This window comes from Dunckerocampus dactyliophorus, chromosome 1 (genome assembly GCF_027744805.1).
Source record: "Dunckerocampus dactyliophorus isolate RoL2022-P2 chromosome 1, RoL_Ddac_1.1, whole genome shotgun sequence".
In the NCBI taxonomy this organism is placed as follows: Eukaryota; Metazoa; Chordata; class Actinopteri; order Syngnathiformes; family Syngnathidae; genus Dunckerocampus; species Dunckerocampus dactyliophorus.
Window position 1 is genome coordinate 25,463,395 of NC_072819.1, and position 20,656 is coordinate 25,484,050.

Here is a 20,656-nt window from a genome sequence, read left to right on the forward strand (position 1 = left end):
TGCTCCATTTACATAATGTGAACTGCATATTAACCAAACTACAGGGACATTACTATTCTTGTTATTAACATTGTTACGCCAAAGAACTACTTTACTGCCATAGTGACACCTCGCCACATCCCACCGGCTAGCTACTAGTTGGCTAGCCACTAGCTTCAGCACACACTCGCTCACAGTGCATCAGCGCCGCATTCACAATGCCTCATGCCACCACCGAAAGGTAACACTACATATTAGAGCTGCTGCCACCGCTGCTGTGTTTTTGAGTTTGGAAAAGTTAACGCTAGGTGTAGGCGTTCGTTTCCATGTTGCTATGAGAAATTAATGCGCTGATGCTTTTGTTAAAGGCACGGTCATAAAAGTTTGCACGGTTTAAATGAGGGTGCTAACCAGAGTTCTCTTTAGATGAAATGTCTGAACTTCTCCATGAATTGTTTAATGACATGAGCTTTTTATCAACTTGACTATGAATTTCTCACAGGGCTATGTTCAACCAGTATATAAATATCAAACCATTCAATATGAATATAAATGTTATGTAGTTTCTTTTTACAGGAGTACACTTTAAATAGTAAACTAAAAGATGCTCAATCTTTTAGTTAAACGTTGTTGTTGTAAACTTGTTTTTTATGACGCCCTTGTTTGTGAACACAGGTAAACACAATACAGCAAAAAGTGCTCTTATTTTGAAGGCTGGAAGTGTGTTGTGTGAGTTGAGAAGCTCCCTTGACTGTTGCTAACAGAGATGGACTGTGTAAATGATAAACTTGCCTAGCTGTAGCTCCCGCCCTTTATATACACGGAACTTCTACATCATCAGCATCCTGAAACCCTCAGTTACATTGGCATGAGACAGACGGGATTTATTGACTTCCCTGATTCTGACTGCTTAGAGTAAAGTCCGATGTAGCACATCAAGGATGAGGTACTCATTTCTACACCATGAATGAGTGAACAGGTCCACACAGTCAGGAGATCTGGAACATCTGAGTTCAAATCTCCACTGGGCATCTCTGTGTGGAGTTTGCATGTTCTCCTCGTGCGTGCGTGGGTTTTCTCCGGGTACTCCGGTTTCTTCCCACATTCCAAAAACATGCATGTTAGGTTAATTGGCGACTCTAAATTGTCCATAGGTATGAATGTGAGTGTGAATGGTTGTCTGCTTGTGCCCTTTGACTGACTGGCGACCAGTCGCCTATGTGTGCCCTTTGATTGGCTGGCGACCAGTCCAGGGTGTACCCCACCTGTTGCCCGAAGTGAGCTGGCTCCAGCATAACCCGCAACCCTTGTGAGGATAAGCGGCACAGAATATGGATGCATATGTGAGCATTAATCATGTTGATCGTGCAACCTCCTTTGCATGATATCATTGTGTTGCAAACATTGCCCCGCTCTTTTTTACCAACTTAAGCCAAACTTTTTAGCCGCTTCTTCGCTGGTGGTCACCAGCCTCTTCTTCGTCAGTGTTCGCGGCTATTTCTTCTGGTCAGCGAAGTGGGCATCGAAACTAGGAATTTAAATAAAACCATTTGAACGGAATCACAGTGTTACTCTTGGTTCCCATCAATGCGTGAGACTTGACGCCCAACCCTGCTTGGTAATGCTTAAAATGACCAAAATACGGGAAAATACTGTACTATTACATGGCATCATGAATGTGCCTGTTACTACATGGTAACTGCATGTATGTGAAAGATAAAACGTTGTCGGAGGCGTTTTAATAGCGGGCTTTGTAGGCGGCATCATTGTGTCCGAGCATTAATTAGCTGCCTCTTTTATATGTTTAGAATGCACAGAAAAGAGAAAGTCATGTGTGTTCATGTCTCTTATAAGGTTTGTGGATGATGGTTTTGATGGTTTGCTGCGTTTATTTTTTTTTCAACCTGGTATGACATAGAATGAGCCCAATAATTACATAGGGACGACAGAAATAAGAGGAAAAGTATGGCTATATCATAATAAACAGAGACAATGCCCAAAGCAGTGCCAATGACGTGCCAGGTGTACAACACAGCTACTACAAACATATAATATTAACATACTAGTCCACAAAACAAACATGCACTTGCTAATGAAACTTGAGGCGACCACCAAACAAAGTTATCAAATGACAACCTGACTACTACTGTGACATATAATGTCCATTGTGGTGTGTGTGTGTGTGTGTGTGTGTGTGGTGAAATTAGCGTAATGCATTGTTTATTACCCTCTCTTAACATTATTTTCTACGCCATGTAATGTTAACCAGTTAAATGTTGTTTCAATTGCTATTGTGTGACGCATATCAGTTTAGCCAGATCTATGTAGCAATTCGGACTGAATTAAGATGTACCAGTGAATCATAATAAAGATGATTTGGCCCAGAAAGTACAGAGTATAGGGTGCACGCCTACCATCAAGCCAATCTTGGATAATTGCTGACAGAAACGATAACATGCTTAAATGGCACCCGGTTACACCCAGACACGTTAAAGTAAGTATGCATTCAATTAGAATCTCTTACTACGAACATTGTCATGTATTTAGACTTTTGCTCCTTATGTTTAGAGGGCCCATTTGCTAGCTTGATTACAAATGTTTGGGTTAGCTAGCTAATGATGAAGCAGATTTTTGTAACATTTCACCATAATGTTACAAAAGTGCCAACTACCACAAACATTAATATATAGTTTCCAACAATTTGGTGTTGTGATTTGATTAAAACAGTGTGCAAATACTAGGTAAGGTTACGTTTAATAGCATTTAGAGTAGTTATGTTAGCATGTTAGCTAACGCCAGCAGCTGACTCGCTGCCACAGCAAGTAAGCTCAAATAGCCGCTTCGACGCTAATGCTAGCAAAGCTAATGCTAAAGCGGGTGACGTTCCCCATCCAACTAGCCAAGCTACGTTAGCATGTTAGCAAGCCAGTGCACTCATTGGGTGGATCGAGAAAACACAGACCCGCAACTCGCTGACACGCAGTCGGTTACCTGTTAATAATGGATCCGATAAGATGAGGTAGCTCTTTCGTTTCGAATGCGGTGTACGAAGCTGATAAAAGCGGCCGCACTGCCGCTGTCCATTCGTGTTCCCCATTTCCTCCGCTAGACGCCATCTTGAAATCTCATAGAAAAAGCTAGTCACGGCAAGAAGAAAGTGAGTGCGTAAATTCACAGGGGGCGCTCTTGGCCCAGGAAAAACCTTAAACACAACTAATTAAGATCATTTTGCACAAACCTAATCGTATTTCTTACCCCTCTCTCACCTTGAGCCCTTCAAGCGTTACTAGGGCTAATTTTTAAAATATTTATTTTGCCCCACCCTTAAACCTTAGGTTACATTTTTGTTATTTTATTGCCAACATGTTGTTGCTATGTAAGCAACGCTTATCAACTACAAGGGGAAAGGGTCAAGTCACAAATAAATAACTTCAGTAATTTATACGCGAAGACAAGTAAAGGGAAATTAATAATCTAAAGGAAGTTACTGTCTGTGAGTGTTTTTGAAATATAGGATTACAAAAGACTACGACCCCACACGTCATCATTTGTAGTCGACGTCATTAACGGACGAGAAAAGCGAAAGTGCTATTCGCAGTCGTTGACGTTTGTGTGGTATTTTCAGTAAACTCACTTATATCTGTTTACAATGTTTTCATTTGTGTGTATGCAATTCTAAGTTTTGAAATGCCGCCATTTAAAAAGTTTTTTTCAACGGAATGAAGCAGTAGCACATCCCCAACCTACAGGAGGCAGCACTTCTCACGACCTTAAACGGAAAAGACTACATCTAACTTCCGGTTTTCCCTGCGTGTACAAGACAGGTCTACTGTTGCAATGGCAAAGCTAATTCTGCAGTTCATAAAATTGAATATTGTATGCTTCGCCGTCGACGCTGTGTTTGAGGATCAGGTTGGAAAATTTGACTGGTAAGGAAAAAAATCCTGCAAAGGGTGAAAGACGTACTTAATCAAATGCCTCCATACTGGATATGCTAATGCTAACACCTGTCATGGTGCTCCAGTTAGCTGTGATCTGGGTGTGCGGAAGAAAAAGGACACAATGTCTGATTTATTATTTGCAGCCTAATTTTAAATTGCATCCATAAATTTTAGCGTTTAGTGAGCTATAGTATCTAGAGTATCCATTAATTTTGTACTGAATTTCTGCAATTGATTTTATATGCTATAATCAAATCGTAACTATATATTTTTGTAAAACTAGCATTTGATCCACTTTTTGTTATTGTTTTACTGTGTTTTCAATTTTATAAAGTTCCCCATTAGACTGTATTTTTTTATTAACAGGAGGCAGCAATATGTTGGCAAGGTCCACTTTGCCCATTTTGATGCTCACATGCAGTCGTCCAAAAAGGTGATTCTGGCAACTGAGAAGAATGTCTTTGCTGCAGTGAATACCAGGACCGGAGAACTATGTAAGTATTATATGTACTGTAGACACAGTGGCGTGAAAAAGTGTTTGTCCCCTTCCTGATTTTTTTTTTTTTACATTTGTCACGCTGAACTCATTCAATCCCAGCCATTTTTTCAAAAGACAACCCCTTCAGTACCGGCCATTGGAGGATTTTCCAGCATGAACTGCCTTTTTAATCAAAAGGATTCAGATCAGGACTTTGACTAGGCCACTCCAAAGTCTTCATTTGTTTTTCTTCAGCCATTCAGAGGTGGACTTGCTGGTGTGTTTTGGATCATTTTCCTGCTGCAGAACCCAAGTTTGTTTCAGCTTGTGGTGATGAACAGATGGCCGGACTTCAGGATTTTTTGGTAGACAGCAGAATTCATTGTTCCTTTTATCACAGCAAGTCTTCCAGGTCCTGAAGCAGCAAAACAGCCCCACACCATCACACATCACATGCCCAATGAAGAGACACAACTTTGGACCAAGATTTCCCTCACCCGGACGCGGGTCACCGGGGCCCCCCTCTGGAGCCAGGCCTGGAGGTGGGGCACGATGGCGAGTGTCTGGCGGCCGGGCGTGCTGAGTACAGCCCGAAGAAGTAACATGGCTTCTCACTCCCATGAGCTCTCCACTTGTGAGAGGGGCCAATAGAGTTGGGTGCAGAGTGGCTGGGTGAGCTGGTTGCAGAAGCTAGCTCTTGGCACCATCACACTAGTGCCACCATATTTTACTGTTGGTATGATATTCTTTTTCTGAAATGCGGTGTTACTTTTACACAAGATGTAATGAGACACACACCTTCCAAAAAGTTCAACATTTGCCTCATCAGACCACAGAGTATTTTCATCAAGATGTTTTCTGGCAAAGTTGAGACGAGCTTTAATGTTGTTTTTGTGCAGCATTAGTTTTGGTCTTGGAACTGCCATGCAGGCCGTTTTTGCCCAGTGTGTCTCTTATGGTGGCGTCATCAACACTGACCATAACTGAGGCAAGTGAGGCCTGCAGTTCTTTGGATGTTGTGGGGTCTTTTGTGACCTTTTGGATGGGTCGTTGCTGCACTCTTGGGGTAAATTGGGTTGGCCGGCCACTCCTCGTAAGGTTCACCACAATTCCATGTTTTCACCATTTGTGGATAATTGCTCTCACTGTGGTTCGCTGGAGTTTCAAAGCTTTGGAGATTGCTTTTGTAACCTTTTACAGACTGATAGATCTTTCTTTCTGGGAGGGAGGTAGAGGGCAATCACTTTTTCATGCAGGGCCATGTAGATTTTGATTTTTTTTAAATAATAATAATAATAATAATAAAAAGTCTAATTTAAAAACTGCATTTTGTGTTCAGTTGTGTCGTCATTGACTAATATTTAAAATTATTTGATGATCTGAAATATGTAAGTGTGACAAACATGCAAACAAATAAGAAATCAGGAAGGGGTCAAACACTTTCACACCACTGTATATACACTCAACAAAAATATAAACGCACTTTTGTTTTTGCTCCCATTTTCTATGAGATAAACTCAAAGATCTAGAACGTTTTCCACATCCACAATATCACCATTTTTCTCAAATATTGTTCACAAATCTGTCTACATCTGTGTGATAGTGAGCACTTCTCCTTTGCTGAGATAATCCATTCCACCTCACAGATTTGCCATAACAAGATGCTGATTAGACACCATGATTAGTGCACAGGTGTGCATTAGACCATTTTTGTTGAGTGTATATCTGCACCATATATTAACAAGGATTGTACATGCCTTTTTGAGCTCTCCTAAATGGTTGAAATTCAATCATGGCTTCATTTAATATCTTGTTCCAGTTTGGCGACATGTAGATAAGGCTGGGCCAGAGGGACACATCGATGCTCTTCTGCATCATGGACAAGGTGAGTTTGTTAAGCCAGTTGGGCACACAGAGCTCCCAAGTGTGTGTAGTGATGTATTATTTTCATTAGAAATGTTTTTGTCTCCTAGATGCGGTGCTGGTGGTGGGGAATGGCCGCATTCTGCGCTGCTGGGATATAAGTGTTGGTGGTTTGAACTGGGAGATTGTGCTGGACTCTGGCAGGTGAGTGGTCAGTTGTCTATTAATATATTTATCATTAATTTGGTCTAAACATGGAGTTTTTGTTAAACATTACAGTTTCCAGGCTGCATGTTTAGTTGGCCAGCACGACACAGTGAAACAGGTGGCTGTTCTGAAGAAAACTGCCTTGTCTCTCCATTATCTTTCTAATGGTCATCAAAAATGGATTGAGAATCTTCCAGACAGGTAAACACCAAAATCATTGATATTTTTATGACGGCCAATAATGCATTATTTAAAACTAACCTCGCTAAAGTAACGTGAATCAGGCAATATCAAGAGGAAAGTTTTTGCTCACAAAGACAGACGGCAATATGGAAAGTAAAACCTGTCTCTTTATTTGTCTTTACAGTGAGACTGTGGATTACCAGTTTGTGTATTCTGGAGGAAATGGGGAAGTGTATGTCCTGGGAGTCCTGCCTCATTCCCACATTGCTATTGTCACATACAGTGTGGAAGATGGAGAGATAATCAAGCAGGTATCCTCAATTATGCAATAGTGATATCTCATATACAGCGTAAAGGCTATACGGAATTCGTAAATAAGCTGTATGCGAGGAATAGGTATGTACTATGTTGTTTGCCTTTGTGATTGATTCTTTATTTGTGTTGTATTCAGATTTCAGCTGAAGCCCCCTGGCTGTCCAACATACAGGCTAGCTGTGCTGTAGTTGGGCAGGGAATATTAACATGTGTGGATGCTGCCTCAGCATCTCTCTACACAGTTGATGTTCATGCACAGTCACAGATGACCCAAATCCCTTTACAGGTATTCACCTACATTAAAAAAACTCTATATTCCTGGTGCACAAAATCAATTTTTGTTAAAAACATCTTTCCCTTTCTCAGTTACTAGGACTTGAAGTTTCACCTGACTTCCATCCAGTGTTGGTGTCCACCCAGCCTAATCCGACCCGGCACCCTCTTTCGGAGTTCTTTCTTCAGCTCAGTCCTGATCATTATCAGCTTCTCCAGCTGAACAATGGTCAGATAGTGACACTGAGAGACTTCAAGCCTGTACGTATCCAACAGACACACAATATTAAATATGCATCACAAGACAAAACTCAAACTATTTTGCTGACACCTTTGTCTTGAATAATAGGCTATGTTGGCTTCATTTTCCACCACTGGAGACAAGACTGTTGCTGTTGTTATGTCACCCAAGAATAAAACAGTGAGTTAATGTAACATAGGAATATGCAATATATTCTATTTTTTCATAATAAAACAATATGCATGAAATTTGACAGAGGAAACTTAAAATGATGACTTTGTCTTTCTTATTTTAGGCCTGCAGCCTTAATCTGTTCAGTGCGGAAACTGGACGAAGACTTCTTGACACCACCTTGATTTATAATATGGACCCTAATGGTGGGAAAGCAGAGAAGGTGAGTAGTATGTTGTTCTGGTGAGTCCCTACCCAGCAAGCGTCTAGCCAAGAAAGTCTGACTTAAAAGTCTTTTATTAGTCATCTGTGCTTATTGACAGTTGGTACTTTTTGGATGATACTTTTTCAAATATGTTGGCATTATTGATTTTATATTCTATCTTTCAGATGCATGTGCAGTCGTTCCTGAAGAAAGACGACTCTGTTGGCTACAGGGTCATGGTGCAGACTGAGGACCATACACTGAGCTTCATACAGCAGCCAGGTATACATGACTCATGGTTGTTGCTTTCAAGAGTACATAGGCTACTGTTGTTTGCCCTAATGCTGTATCTTCTGTTTTGTTACGACGGACAAGCTAATGGAAATACAAATATATCATATTATATAAGCAGTTTATACCTCATTTCCTATGCTGGGAGTCTTGCACAGGACCAATTGAAAGGTTGGACATACTTTATGATGCTATTGAATGAGAGGGTGTTTTTAAACATTTCACTGCTTACTGTACGTACAGTTACCTAAAAAAATTGTCAGATGTATCAATGTATGCATATATACTTTGACATGGACAAGAACCACTTTACAGCACACTGAGATGTGTTTTGAATATTTTACTTGCGTTAATAGCTACTAAAAGTGAAAAAATATTAACATATCTGAATGATCCGCTGTAACTGTAAACTACAACCACAGTGATACTGTACATCTGTTGTTCATCATCACCACCACGGACAAGTTGAACGTCTCCTGCCAGTGTCAATTCAAACTCAAACATAAACATCTCTGTGAAGGTGGATTTTTTTGTTTTGGAAGATGTTATATTGTATAGGTGTACCAAATTTTGTGGCCAGTGAGTGTACTGTATATTCCACAGCTCGAGGAGTACAGCCAACATTTGACCGCTGCTTTTCATCCCTTTTGACGCGCAACCGTGGGTGTGTTTGTTTTCAGCACGTGTCATGTGGACCAGAGAGGAGTCCCTTTCAGACGTGGTAACCATGGAAATGGTGGATCTGCCCCTCACTGGAACGCAGGCGGAACTGGAGGGGGAGTTTGGCAAAAAGGCTGGTAAATGTCAACGCTGTTGCCTGCTTTGAAGCACTGAACCCTGTAGTGAAATGTTTCTAAGTATTAAACAGCATGACACGACAGTGTTCCTAAATCACTTTGTTGCTTCTTAGCTTCACTTTTTCTTTTTTCCTTTTTTTATTGCCATGCTTGGATTCAGCCATTCAAGGTAACAAACGTCTTCTGATTGGTACAACCTTTCTGTAGCCCGTCGTGTAGTCAGTTTCTCCTATTGCTAGAGTTGTCCTGCTTTAGTCAGTATGTTAAAACATAGTGCCTGCTCATGTGATTAGGCACACATGTGTTTGTGACTGAGGGTCTTAAGGGGGGAGCCATTAAACACCATCTGTGTTCTCACTGTGCTCTGTCCAGACGGCCTGATGTCCATGGTGTTGAAGCGCCTCTCCTCTCAACTTATCCTGCTCCAGGCCTGGATCGCTCACCTGTGGAAGCTCTTCTACGATGCACGCAAACCTCACAGTCAAGTTAAAAACGAAGTGACCATTGAGACCCTGTCCAGAGACGAATTCAACTTGCAGAAAATGATGGTCATGGTTACTGCATCTGGCAAGGTACATGCTTAAAAGGCTTTGCTGTGGTCTTTTAAGAAGGGTGCACTCACACTAGGCAATCCAATCAATGTGATTGTTCTTCCTGTCAGTTACTATTAACTACCACCTTGCATAATAGAAATAGCTATAAAGACTCAAAATAATCCACATAATTTAAGCCAACGGTATGCTCGCTCATGCACAGGCACATAAACAACTTTGATGTGTCATATAATTAAGTGCTCCCCCTGCCAGTTATTAATGATAACCACCACACTACATAATAGAAATAAGTAGCAAGATTCACAATGATTTATAAAGTCAAATCCCATGGTGTATTGGTTCATGTACAGGCTCATGCACTCACAACTTAATGTACATGTCACATAATTAATGTGATTGCTCCTCCTGCCATTTATTAACTGTACCTTGTATATTAGAAATGAAGAGAAATACTGGAACAATCAAAAAATTGTTATTTCAAACAACTCGAAATAACCCACAAAGTCAGCAAAGTTGTAATAATACAGTGTTCTATTATGCAGCGATGGTACACGTAAACGGGATCTGAATGCTGTGGAGCAGTGTGAGTGCAGGCCACGGTGGCACAGGGAGAGGCATTGTGGTCTTAACCAGGCAATAGTATGAAAAGTGCATAAATACTTTGCTTTTTAAAAGAGTCTTGACTGTTAAAATGGACAATATGAGCAAGTATTCTGTGAAGCAGGGGTCACAAACCCGTCAATCGCGATCTACTGGTCGATCTATGAGACATTGCCGGTCGATCACGAGAATATTAGGAAAAAAAATTATTTATTACATCAGTGCCCTCCCCCATCTCTTGATTGGCAGACCGGGGTGGTGGTCCTTTTTTTCAAGAAGGGTGACCGGAGGGTGTGTTCCAACTATAGGGAGATCACACTCCTCAGCCTCCCTGGGAAAGTCTATTCCAGGGTGCTGGAGAGAAGGGTACGACCGTTCGTCGAACCTCGGCTACAGGAGGTGCAATGTGGTTTTTGTCCCGGTCGCGGAACACTGGACCAGCTCTACAGCCTTGCAAGGGTGCTGGAGGGTACATGTTAGTCTGCCCAGCTGGTCTAAATGTGGTTTGTGGACTTGGAAAAGGCATTCGACCGTGTCCCTCGCTGTGTCCTTGGGGGGTGCTCCGGGAGTACAGGATTGGTGGTGCCCTACTACATGCCATTCGGTCCTTTTACAACCGGAGCAGGAGCCTGGTTCGCATTGCCAGCAGTAAGTCGAGCCTGTTTCCAGTGAATGTTGACCTCCGCCAAGGCTGCCTTTGTCACCAATTCTGTTCATAATTTTCATGGACTGAATTTCTAGGTGCAGGCAAGGCGTCGAGGGACTCCAGTTCGGGGGCCTTAGGATCTCCTCTCTGCTATTTGCAGATTATGTGGTCCTGATGGCCTCATCAGGCTGTGACTTTCAGCTTTTACTTGGGCGGTTTGCATATGAGTGTGAAGCTTCTGGGATGAGGCTCAGCGCCTCCCAATTGGAGGCCGTGGTTCTCAGTCAAAAAAGGGTGGATTGCTCCCTCCCACCCTCCCCTATGGTCATGAGCTTTGGGTTGTGACCGAAAGAACAAGATTGCGGATACAGGTGGCTGAAATGAATTTCTTTCGTACGGTGGCTGGACTCACCCTAAGAGATAGGGTGAGGAGCTCGGTCATCCGGGAGGGGCTCAGAGTAGAGTCGCTGCTCCTTCACTTTGAGAGGAGCCAGTCGAGGGGGCTAGGGCATCTAGTCCGTATGCTTTCCGGACGCCTCCCTGGTGAGGTGTGCCGGGCATGCCCAGCTGGGGAAGGTCCCGGGGCAGACCTAGGACACACTGGAAGGATTGTGTGTCACAGCTGGCCTGGGAACGCCTTGGTGTCCTCCCGGTGGAACTGGAGAAGGTGGCCGGGGACTGAGAAGTCTGGGCTTTCCTACTGAGACTGCTGCCCTCGCAACCTGGGCTTGGATAACCGGAGGAAAATGGATTGATATACTGTATATACGTACTGTGCGTGCGCGCGTGTGCGTGTATATGTATACAGTGTGTATGTTTTTATATTTATATAGCCAGGGATCTTGGTCTCAAAAAGGTTGATGACCACTGCTGTGAAGAATTATTTTGACTCACATTTCCTCATTTGTGTCTCTTCAGCTCTTTGGCATTGACAGCAAGACTGGCACTATTTTGTGGAGGCACTATCTTGATAACATCCCATCCAATGCAGCCTTCAAACTCATGGTGCAACGGACCACTGCACACTTCCCTCACCCGCCTCAGTGCACACTCCTCATCAAAGACAAGGTATTCACCCACAAGAAATTCTTTTAGTAAAATAGATCACTAAGTGTCATTTCTGACAATAGTGTTTTGTTTTTCCCCACCAGGACACGGGCTTAACCACACTCCATGTATTTAACCCCATCTTTGGGAAGAAGAGCCATGTCACCCCACCTTCTCTGCCTCAACCAATACTTCAGTCGCTCATGCTTCCCCTCATGGACCAGGATTATACTAAAGTCTTGCTTCTTGTTGATGACCAGTATAAGGTCAGTGCAGGCTGGCTGAATATTTGCAGTCAATTCAAAGTGAATTCAAACTGTTTGTTTTTTTTTGCCACAGGTGTCTGCCTTCCCCTCCACAAAGAATGTCCTGCAGCAGCTCCAGGAAGTGGCCTCATCTATATTCTTTTACCTTGTGGACTCTAGCCATGGGAGACTGTGTGGATACAGGCTCCGAACGGCAAGTGTTATAGCTGCATTAGTTCTGTGCTAAGAATTGTTTACAAAGGCGAACCACTGTGTTCCTGATAACATTGTGGCACTCCAATCATTTTGTGTCCTTTTTAGGATTTGTCTACTGAGCTGATTTGGGAGGTAGTCATCCCCACAGAGGTTCAGAAAATTGTCTCTGTCAAAGGGAAAAGGCCAAACGAGCATGTGCACTCGCAGGGCCGAGTAATGGGAGATCGCAGTGTGCTCTATAAGGTACAGAATCTCCATAAACCCTTCTCAATCTTTTTGAAAGCAATAACCCAGGATCTGCTTAAGTGCCATGAATTCCACCACAAAGCATTCAGTCTTGACCATAAATCCAAATAAAGTTAGTCAATGCTACTCTCAATATTAGCTTGGGAACTCAGTTTTTCACTGCACAGTACCTACTTGGCGCTACACACCTCAGTTTGGGGTGGTCACTTATAAATAAAAAAATACAGGTACATCTCAATAAATTTGAATATTTTTGAATAGTTTAGTAGTTCAATTTTATTATATTTCTTAATTTCTTATTCATTTTGGTGATTATGTCAAAAAGTTCAGTATTGTAAACTACTGGATGAACTACAAAAACTCCCTGAGTCTTTAATTGTTCTTACTCGAATGTCATTTTAGCAGTGTGTCTTAAAATGTGACAATCTTATGACAGTGATACTAGAAACAGTACTTTATTTTTTAATTTAAAAAAATTAACCATCCATCCATCCATTTTCTATACCGCTTCTTCCTCATTAGGGTCACGGGGGTATGCTGGTGCCTATCCCAGCTGACTTCGGGCGACAGGCGTACACCCTGGACTGGTCGCCAGCCAATCGCAGGGCATATATAGACAAACAACCATTCACACTCACATTCATACCTATGGGCAATTTAGAGTCGCCAATTAACCTCACCTGCATGTTTTTGGAATGTGGGAGGAAGCCGGAGTACCCGGAGAAAACCCACACGCACACGGGGAGAACATGCAAACTCCACACAGAAATGCCCAAGGGAGAATCGAACCCAGGTCTTCCCGATCTCCAAGCTGTTACTGTGTTGGCCAACGTGCTAACCACTAGACCACTGTGCAGCCTAAAAAAAATTAACAATAAAAAAAAAAAAAACACACACATTATATAAGCGCCTGAAATTTCCAGTGAAAATGCGTCAAAAGTGAGTGGCTAGCTGAGTATCTACTGTATAGTGGAGAGGGGCCAAACGCTACCTGTCTGGATTCTTTTTTCTGAATGCAAGTACTTGTAGAAAATAGCAGGAGTCTCATAGGATAAAGTACTGAGCGTGTGTATTAAACACTGACAAGGGTTATATTCCAGCAATATGGAACCCTAACTAAAGCCTGTTTCCCCATACATCACATAGTACCTGAATCCCAATCTACTGGCTGTTGTGACTGAGAGCACAGATTTGCACCAAGAGCGAAGCTTTATTGGCATCTTGCTGATTGATGGTGTGACTGGTCGAATTATCCATGAGGCCGTTCAGAGGAAGACCAGAGGACCGGTTCGTGTTGTGCACTCTGAAAACTGGGTGGTGGTAAGTCCTAACTTGTATTTTTTAATTGTCCACATGGTGTTCTGTCACCATTGATTGTCTCTTTGTCTATTTGCAGTATGAGTATTGGAGCACCAAGTCTCGCAGGAATGAGTTCTCTGTGATTGAACTGTACGAGGGCATGGAGCTGTACAACAGCACCGTGTTCAGCTCTCTGGATCGGCCGCATGCCCCTCAGGTGCTCCAGCAGTCTTACATTTTCCCTTCGGCCATCTCTACCATGGAAGCCACTCTGACCGAGAAGGGCATCACCAGCCGCCACCTGCTTAGTGAGTCTTATTTAATGATTTGCTTACTTAACTACAACCACCGTAAATTCCGGTTATAAGCTGCTACTTTTTTTTTTTTAACTTTGAATCCTGCGGCTTATACAGTGGCGCGACGCAATGATGGCTAAATTCTAAACTTGTGAAATCTTTTACTTCATAACTACTACTACTAATTATTTAAATACTGTGCCGCTTGCGAGTCAGTGAGGAAACGGTAGCTCTTTCTTTGGCAGGAGCCAATCACGAGCTATTAGAGCACTCACAAGGAGCTTGTCAACCTACTGGAAATTGCAGGTCATTTATATATAACAGTATAACAATATATCAGTCTGACACACGGTGTCATCTTACTTAGAACACTAAATTCAGCACACAGCATCTTAACACTCAAAAGTTATACCTGACAAATATACAAACATGTACCACTATGAGTTTAAATTGAAAAAACACCTCTTAAAGTTTTTCCATCATGCATTGCTTCTGAGCAACGCATTCATTGGGGCGCTGCAATGACGTCAGCCTCTGTACGGGCTCCGGGCTCCTCTGGCGGACAGAGGCAGCATTGCAGTGCATCCATCCCATTTTCTATGCTGCTTGTCCTCCAATGAAATGCTTTGCTCAAATGAAATGCATTACAGGAAAACTTGAAAATGTTGGGGTTTTCCCCCCATTTTTCCCCCCAACTCATATTGGTACATGTTTGTATATTTATAAGGTATACCTTAAGGTAAGTTGCTGTGTGATGACTTTCGCATTCTTTGTAAGATGACACAGTGAGTCAGACTATTATTTTGTGTAATGACCTCTTGCGATTTCCAATGGGTTGACAAGCTCCTTGTGAGGTTTTTTTTTTCAATTTTGTGGTGAATACAGTGAGTGTTTTGTAGCGCGCATCAGGCTTTGTGAGATATTTCAAGTCAATCCGACTTGTGGGCTCAAACCTTGGTCTAACTGTCAGAAAATAATCTTACAAGCAACACAGTACAGGTGCATGTTTTAGCAAATTGTCACAGTTTTGTGTGTAGCGGTTCAGGAGTAGAAGAGTTACACCACTTTTTTCACATGACCATAGTCTTGTGGTTGAAACTTCTAACTTTTGAACACATTTCTTTCCTGTTACCCAGTTGGCTTGCCTTCGGGAGGAATTTTGTCACTGCCCAAAATGTTCCTCGACCCTCGGAGACCTGAGATAATCTCTGAGCAGAGCAGGTGAGTCCTTCAGTTAGACACGCGGGCAACGGAGTTGACAATAGAGAACGAGTGTCTGCTGTATTTATAAATTTCATTTTATGGGGGGACTGGGAAGGTGAGGGGTCCACCACACCTCAGCTGTCCCCCAATTGTAATTGCCTCATTAGCTATCACTCACATATGTCCCAACCATATACCCTGTACATACACCCCTCAGACACATAGAGGACAGCCCTCCAGAGCTGTCCTCTTTCATTTACTTATTTTTTAATTGCATAATAGACACAATCCCATCTCATAACACACGGGTGGAGCGGGCTGGATCGGGGCGCCTCCTGCCTATTCCGTGGCGCCTGTCCACCGGGTGGGGCTGGACCTGCGGTTATGGGCCTGTCCGCTGACCACCGGGGCGCGGTGGCTCACTCGAGGTGGCCTGGCTTGTGGGATGTTTTTGTCTGGCTTGCCTGCCCTTCCCGGGGGGCCCGCTGGTGCTGGTTGATGCTGAGGCTTGCGCCGGGGGAGCGGTTAGCGGTGCTTCCCTTGGACTGACCTGGGTTAGGTCCGGCAGTCTCTGGGGTGCGGGATCCGTGCTGCTGGTGGTCTACATGACCCAATGGTGGGTTGGGGTTGCTGCACTGCGGTGGCTGCTGGGGGGGCTGGGCTGTGTGGTGGGGCGGGGCCTGGTCTCGCTCACGGGGACCATGGGCCTGTGTGGCGGGAGGGGGGTGGGGAGTGGGGAGTGGGGAGGGTGTGCCTTGGGTCCGGGTCTGCCGGTGGCGTGGTGCTCGGCTGGGTGCTTGGGCGTTTGTTGATGCCTGTCTTAGTTCTTTGATGGGCTGTTTTCCTTGTCTTTGCCTTTCCCCGGTCTGTCTGCGGCCTTGTCGGGGGTGTCGCTCCGGTGCGTCCGTGGTGCACGGTTGGTTTTGGGGCCGGGGGTGGTCTGGCTCCCGGTTGCTGGTCTCACCTTCCCGGCTCTGGTGCTCGGTCTCCTAGTGGCGCACTTTGGAACCCAGATACAATTGTCCTATCGGAACGTTATTTCGCTGACACTGCAATTGTGAATAAGGGCAGGCTAGTTTTTTTGGTTATTCATAATGTACTGACAAGCATTCTTCTTGTATGAGAGCCGCTGGTACAAAATCTAGATTGTATGAAAGCTGTTTTTGACTTTGCTATACAGCAAAAATATTATTTTGTCAGATTCTATGCTCAGGATTTTAGTTTGAATTCAGAAGTCTGTTATTTATTTGTGAATGGCAGATTTTTTAATGTTGATTACTCAAAATATGCTGAAGTTTGTTAATTTTATCCATGCTGCTACTGGTGCACTTTACTTTTCCAGCTGGTTCCGTGCAATGGGAAATATGTTGGTAGATGTAACTTTCCAATTATTAAAAGATAATGGAAGTAAATTATCATTACAAATATGCTTTGTTTTAGCAGTACACAGTGAGTAAAAAGAAATTAAAGAAAAAAGTTATGCATGAAAAACTATGAAAAAACTGACAAACTGACACAATAACAGATGCATCGAGAATCGTTTTATCATCTAATCGCAGGCCTCTGAATCGTAATTGCATCGAATGGTGAGGTGGCCATAGCTTCCCACCCCTGGTACTGATTGACATTTATGACTCGATTAATAATCGTCAATGTCCACATCGCAATGCATCTAAGAATTGGTTATTTCCCCCACCCCAGTCCCCTACGCCCTATGTGCCTCGGGTGCCCTGTGCTGTGTGTCGCGACACGGCTTCCTGGTGTCGGGGGGGCGACCACGATGTTGGTGTGTGTGTGCATTTATTTCTTTATTTTTATCTATTTATATATTTTCATTTATTTATTACTTTACTTTACTTATTTATTTTTTTTATTGGGGTTCACTGGGCTGGACGCCATGGGAGCGGGTGCTGGGTGTTCCACCTCTGCTGCCACCATGGGGTGGGGAACGATCCTGTGTTGGCCGTAGGGGGCTGGTGTGGGTGTGGGTGTGGTCTCTCGCCGGTCTCGGGGGTTGGCTGTCCTCCAGGTCTGCCGGCGCCCTGTTTCTGGTCGGGGTTGCCTCTCTGCGGCCCCTTGCTGTTTTCCCTGGGGGCTCTGTGGGCTCGCTCTTGGGGGGACCATTCTTGGCTCTGCTCGACCCCGTGTGGCTGGCGGCTCTCTGGTGGTGGGGGCTCAGCCTGGCTGTGTGGGGCGGGGCTTGCCTGGTGGTGGGAGGCAGTCCCTCTCTTTTCATACATTCTCAGTGTTTTATTACAATGGTGGTAATGTCAGCAATAAGATTATAGTACTTACTTATAGTGTATTACAATTGTGTGCATTACACTTACTGTCATTTTTTTCACTATTATGGTTAATATTTTAATTACTACTATTACCACTAATAACTATGACTGTTTCAATACAGTATTATCACTGTGGCTGTTGATATTATCGTATCATTTCCATTACGGTCTTTATGGCAGTCAGACATTTGCTGATGTAGTCCTGTTTGTTTCTGTTGTTTTGTTATTGTCATTGCAATTGTTGTTGTTGCTGTTGTACTTGTATCTCTCTATTGTCCTCGCACTCGCCTCTCTGTCTTTTCTCTCCCCTGCTCCGGTCTGGCCGCTCCAAAGTTGCATAACAATAAACATCAAATAAAATCCATGGAACAGGTTAAGAGTGTCTTACACTTTTACCTGGCAGAGCAGATGTGTTGAGCACGTAAGGGCATTTAGATCAGCAGTACTATCTGACCTAATTGCTGGACAGGACAAAAAAATTAAAAAAAATAAATTTAATTCAAGAGGAGACTGAGAGCACCTACAAAGGGGAAAAAAGGGACCTCTGCAAAGTGGAGAGACTTCCATCCATCCATCCATCTTCTACCGTTCTTCCGAGATTGGGTCGCGAGAACAGCCTAAGCAGGGAGGCCCAGACTTCCCTCTCCCCGGCCACTTTGTCCAGCTCCTCCCGGCAGATCCCCAGGCGTTCCCAGGCCAGTTGGGAGACATAGTCTCACTGGAAACGGGCCCGACATATTGCTGGCAATGCGAACCAAACTTTGACACCGGTCATACAGGGAACCAACACCCTGAATTAGCTGGTCCGATACCCCATACTCTCTGAGTACTCCCCACAGAATTCATCGAGGAACACGGTCGAATGCCTTCTCCAAGTCCACAAAACACACCCTGCCGAGAGTGTAGAGCTGGTCCACAGTTCCACGACCACGACGAAAACCACACTGCTCCTCCTGAATCCGAGATTCAGCTACCCGGCGCAGCCTTCTCTCCAGAACCCCTTACCAGGAAGGCTGAGGAGTGTGATTCCACGATAGTTGGAACACACCCTCCGGTCCCCCTTTTTAAGACATTGGTCTACAAGGACATGACAAGATTTTAACATTACTTTTAAGAAAAATACAATGAAAAAAGATTTAAAATATGACTATATTGCAATCTAATTTAATTTCTACTACGTTACACTCTTTTACACTCTGTGTATGCTACCAGCCCCACCTCCACAAAGAGCCTGTATGACTGACAAAAGGGCTCACTCCGCTCATGCCATTGTTCTATGGAACAAATGAGCCAATGCACAGAGTGAATCCGCTTCCTGCCTGTTTGGAGCCAGGAAAACGGACACACATTCACATGGCAGTGTATTTCAAAATTCAGTTGCCTTTTTTTTTGCGATTAATTAATTTATTATTGTCCCAGGCCAAGTGCACAAGACTTTTTCTTTTTTTTTTCTGAACAAGAAATCTCGTCACATTTTAATCAGGTGTACACTCCTTTTTAAAAAAAAAAAAAAAAAAAATTGTCCAATGGTTGGCACTGAAATAGGTCACTGTCATTTGAATTTTTGCCTCACCAGTTAAAATCTTATAACTGGCCAAAAATTGTGTCTTCTGCTATTTATTACTTTTTTTGAAACTTATATTTGTGCCAAAGGTTTGATGTGTCAACAAAACTATTTTACTATTGTGGTTTTAGAGGAGTGTGAATGGTTGTTGCCCTTCGATTGGCTGGCGACCAGTTAGGGTGTACCCCGCCTCTCACCCGAAGTCAGCTGGGATAGGCCCCAGGATACCCGCGTCCCTAGTGAGGATCATCGGCATAGAAGATGGATGGATTTCAAGGGAGTGCTGCAGTTTGAGAAAAATGACAGTTTTTATGCCTGTTAAGCTAATTTCCGTTGTGTTTAAAACAAAATTAATTTTTAGTTCCAACAGTGAAAGAGTAAAGTGTCTAAGATGAGAAGAAAACTCCACAAAATATACTCCAGGAAATCTGTTATTTTCGGGGACTTGGGGAGGCTCCAACCACTTTATATTCTTTGAGGGAAGGTTCATTCTTCCACATTTTGAAAACCTTTGCGCTAGCTGTGCTTTAATCCACTTGTGTATTGGAATGAATGTACAAATCCAGAAGAACTTTGCATTTCTACCTTTCATATTTTGTTGTAATGACCAGGGAGGAAAACCTAATCCCTTATGCTCCTGAGTTGCTCATCCGCACTGAGTGGTTTATCAACTACAATCAAACCGTTTCGAGGGTCCGAGGAATTTATACTGCCCCTTCTGGACTGGAGTCCACATGTCTGGTCAGTTTATCATTGGTTCTTAAAGTGCAGTCATTTGTTTCAAGGCACCATTAACTTAAACTTTGCCGTCCCCTTCCAGGTGGTGGCTTATGGACTGGACATCTACCAGACACGCGTCTACCCCTCCAAGCAATTCGATGTGCTGAAAGACGACTACGACTACATGCTGATCAGCAGCGTCCTCTTCGCACTCTTCTTTGCCACAATGATCAGCAAGCGCCTAGCGGAAGTGAAACTGCTTAATAGGGCGTGGCGGTAAAGCAGTCAGTCAGCGTCCCACCCGTCTGTTGACAGCCTGGATGCTGCACATTTGACCACAAGAGACAGAGAGGTCAAATAGACCCGTAAGGAACTGCAGGGTTGCATGGTGGGGTTTATGGGTGTTAAAAGAAAGATTAATAAAGGTTTTATGCGTTTAACTTATTTGCAGGCAAAAAGGAGTGAAGTCATAGAGAAGTCATCGTATTTGTGCCATGTTTGAATGAAACAGTTGACATGTGACTAACAAATTGAAACTACTTGAATTTCTTTTTTTTTGTTGTTGATTGAACTGTTTGACAGAGTAATAATAAATATGGCGGTGAGTCAGAGGATTTCCTGTGACACCACAGATTTGCAGTTTGTACTGTGGGCCCTCAGCAACATTTGATGAAATGAACTGCGGCTGCTAAGTGTGGGTGGATGTGGTGACTCATCCTGTTCACTAACTTTTATTCATGGTAGTCAATAATAGCCCCCTTTGTACCGCAGGGACTTTTCTCATTTACCTG

At 43.4% G+C, this 20,656-nt stretch overlaps 2 protein-coding genes across 10 annotated transcripts in view; one reads left to right on the plus strand and one right to left on the minus strand.

Moving 5' to 3' along the window:
• ubr4 (ubiquitin protein ligase E3 component n-recognin 4) overlaps positions 1-3,114 on the minus strand; it is a 54,962-nt gene extending 51,848 nt beyond the window's left edge. For all 9 annotated transcript variants that reach the window (XM_054775125.1, XM_054775115.1, XM_054775099.1 and 6 more), the window contains exon 1: positions 2,971-3,114. In XM_054775125.1, coding sequence (XP_054631100.1) covers positions 2,971-3,095 — 125 coding nt within the window. In that variant the 5' untranslated portion in view covers positions 3,096-3,114. The remainder of the gene's footprint in view (positions 1-2,970) is intronic.
• Positions 3,115-3,768: 654 nt separating this feature from the next.
• emc1 (ER membrane protein complex subunit 1) lies at positions 3,769-20,479 on the plus strand. Its single transcript, XM_054781942.1, has 22 exons — positions 3,769-3,908; positions 4,287-4,414; positions 6,218-6,283; positions 6,372-6,465; positions 6,541-6,669; positions 6,836-6,962; positions 7,103-7,252; positions 7,333-7,500; positions 7,589-7,660; positions 7,776-7,874; positions 8,042-8,138; positions 8,828-8,944; positions 9,317-9,516; positions 11,663-11,812; positions 11,896-12,057; positions 12,131-12,250; positions 12,358-12,495; positions 13,645-13,818; positions 13,895-14,105; positions 15,230-15,314; positions 19,757-19,886; positions 19,966-20,479. Exons 1-22 carry the CDS (start codon positions 3,817-3,819, stop codon positions 20,143-20,145), a joined length of 2,889 nt encoding a protein of 962 aa, XP_054637917.1. The 5' UTR covers positions 3,769-3,816; the 3' UTR covers positions 20,146-20,479.
• Positions 20,480-20,656: the final 177 nt, after the last annotated feature.

Bases quoted from the DNA above. Each gene is read 5' to 3' on its own strand.
- emc1 (XM_054781942.1), top strand. From the start codon at position 3,817: ATGGCAAAGCTAATTCTGCAGTTCATAAAATTGAATATTGTATGCTTC. The intron at 6,670-6,835 runs GTAAACACCAAA...TTGTCTTTACAG, and splicing joins ATTGAGAATCTTCCAGACAG to TGAGACTGTGGATTACCAGT. The intron at 13,819-13,894 runs GTAAGTCCTAAC...GTCTATTTGCAG, and splicing joins ACTCTGAAAACTGGGTGGTG to TATGAGTATTGGAGCACCAA.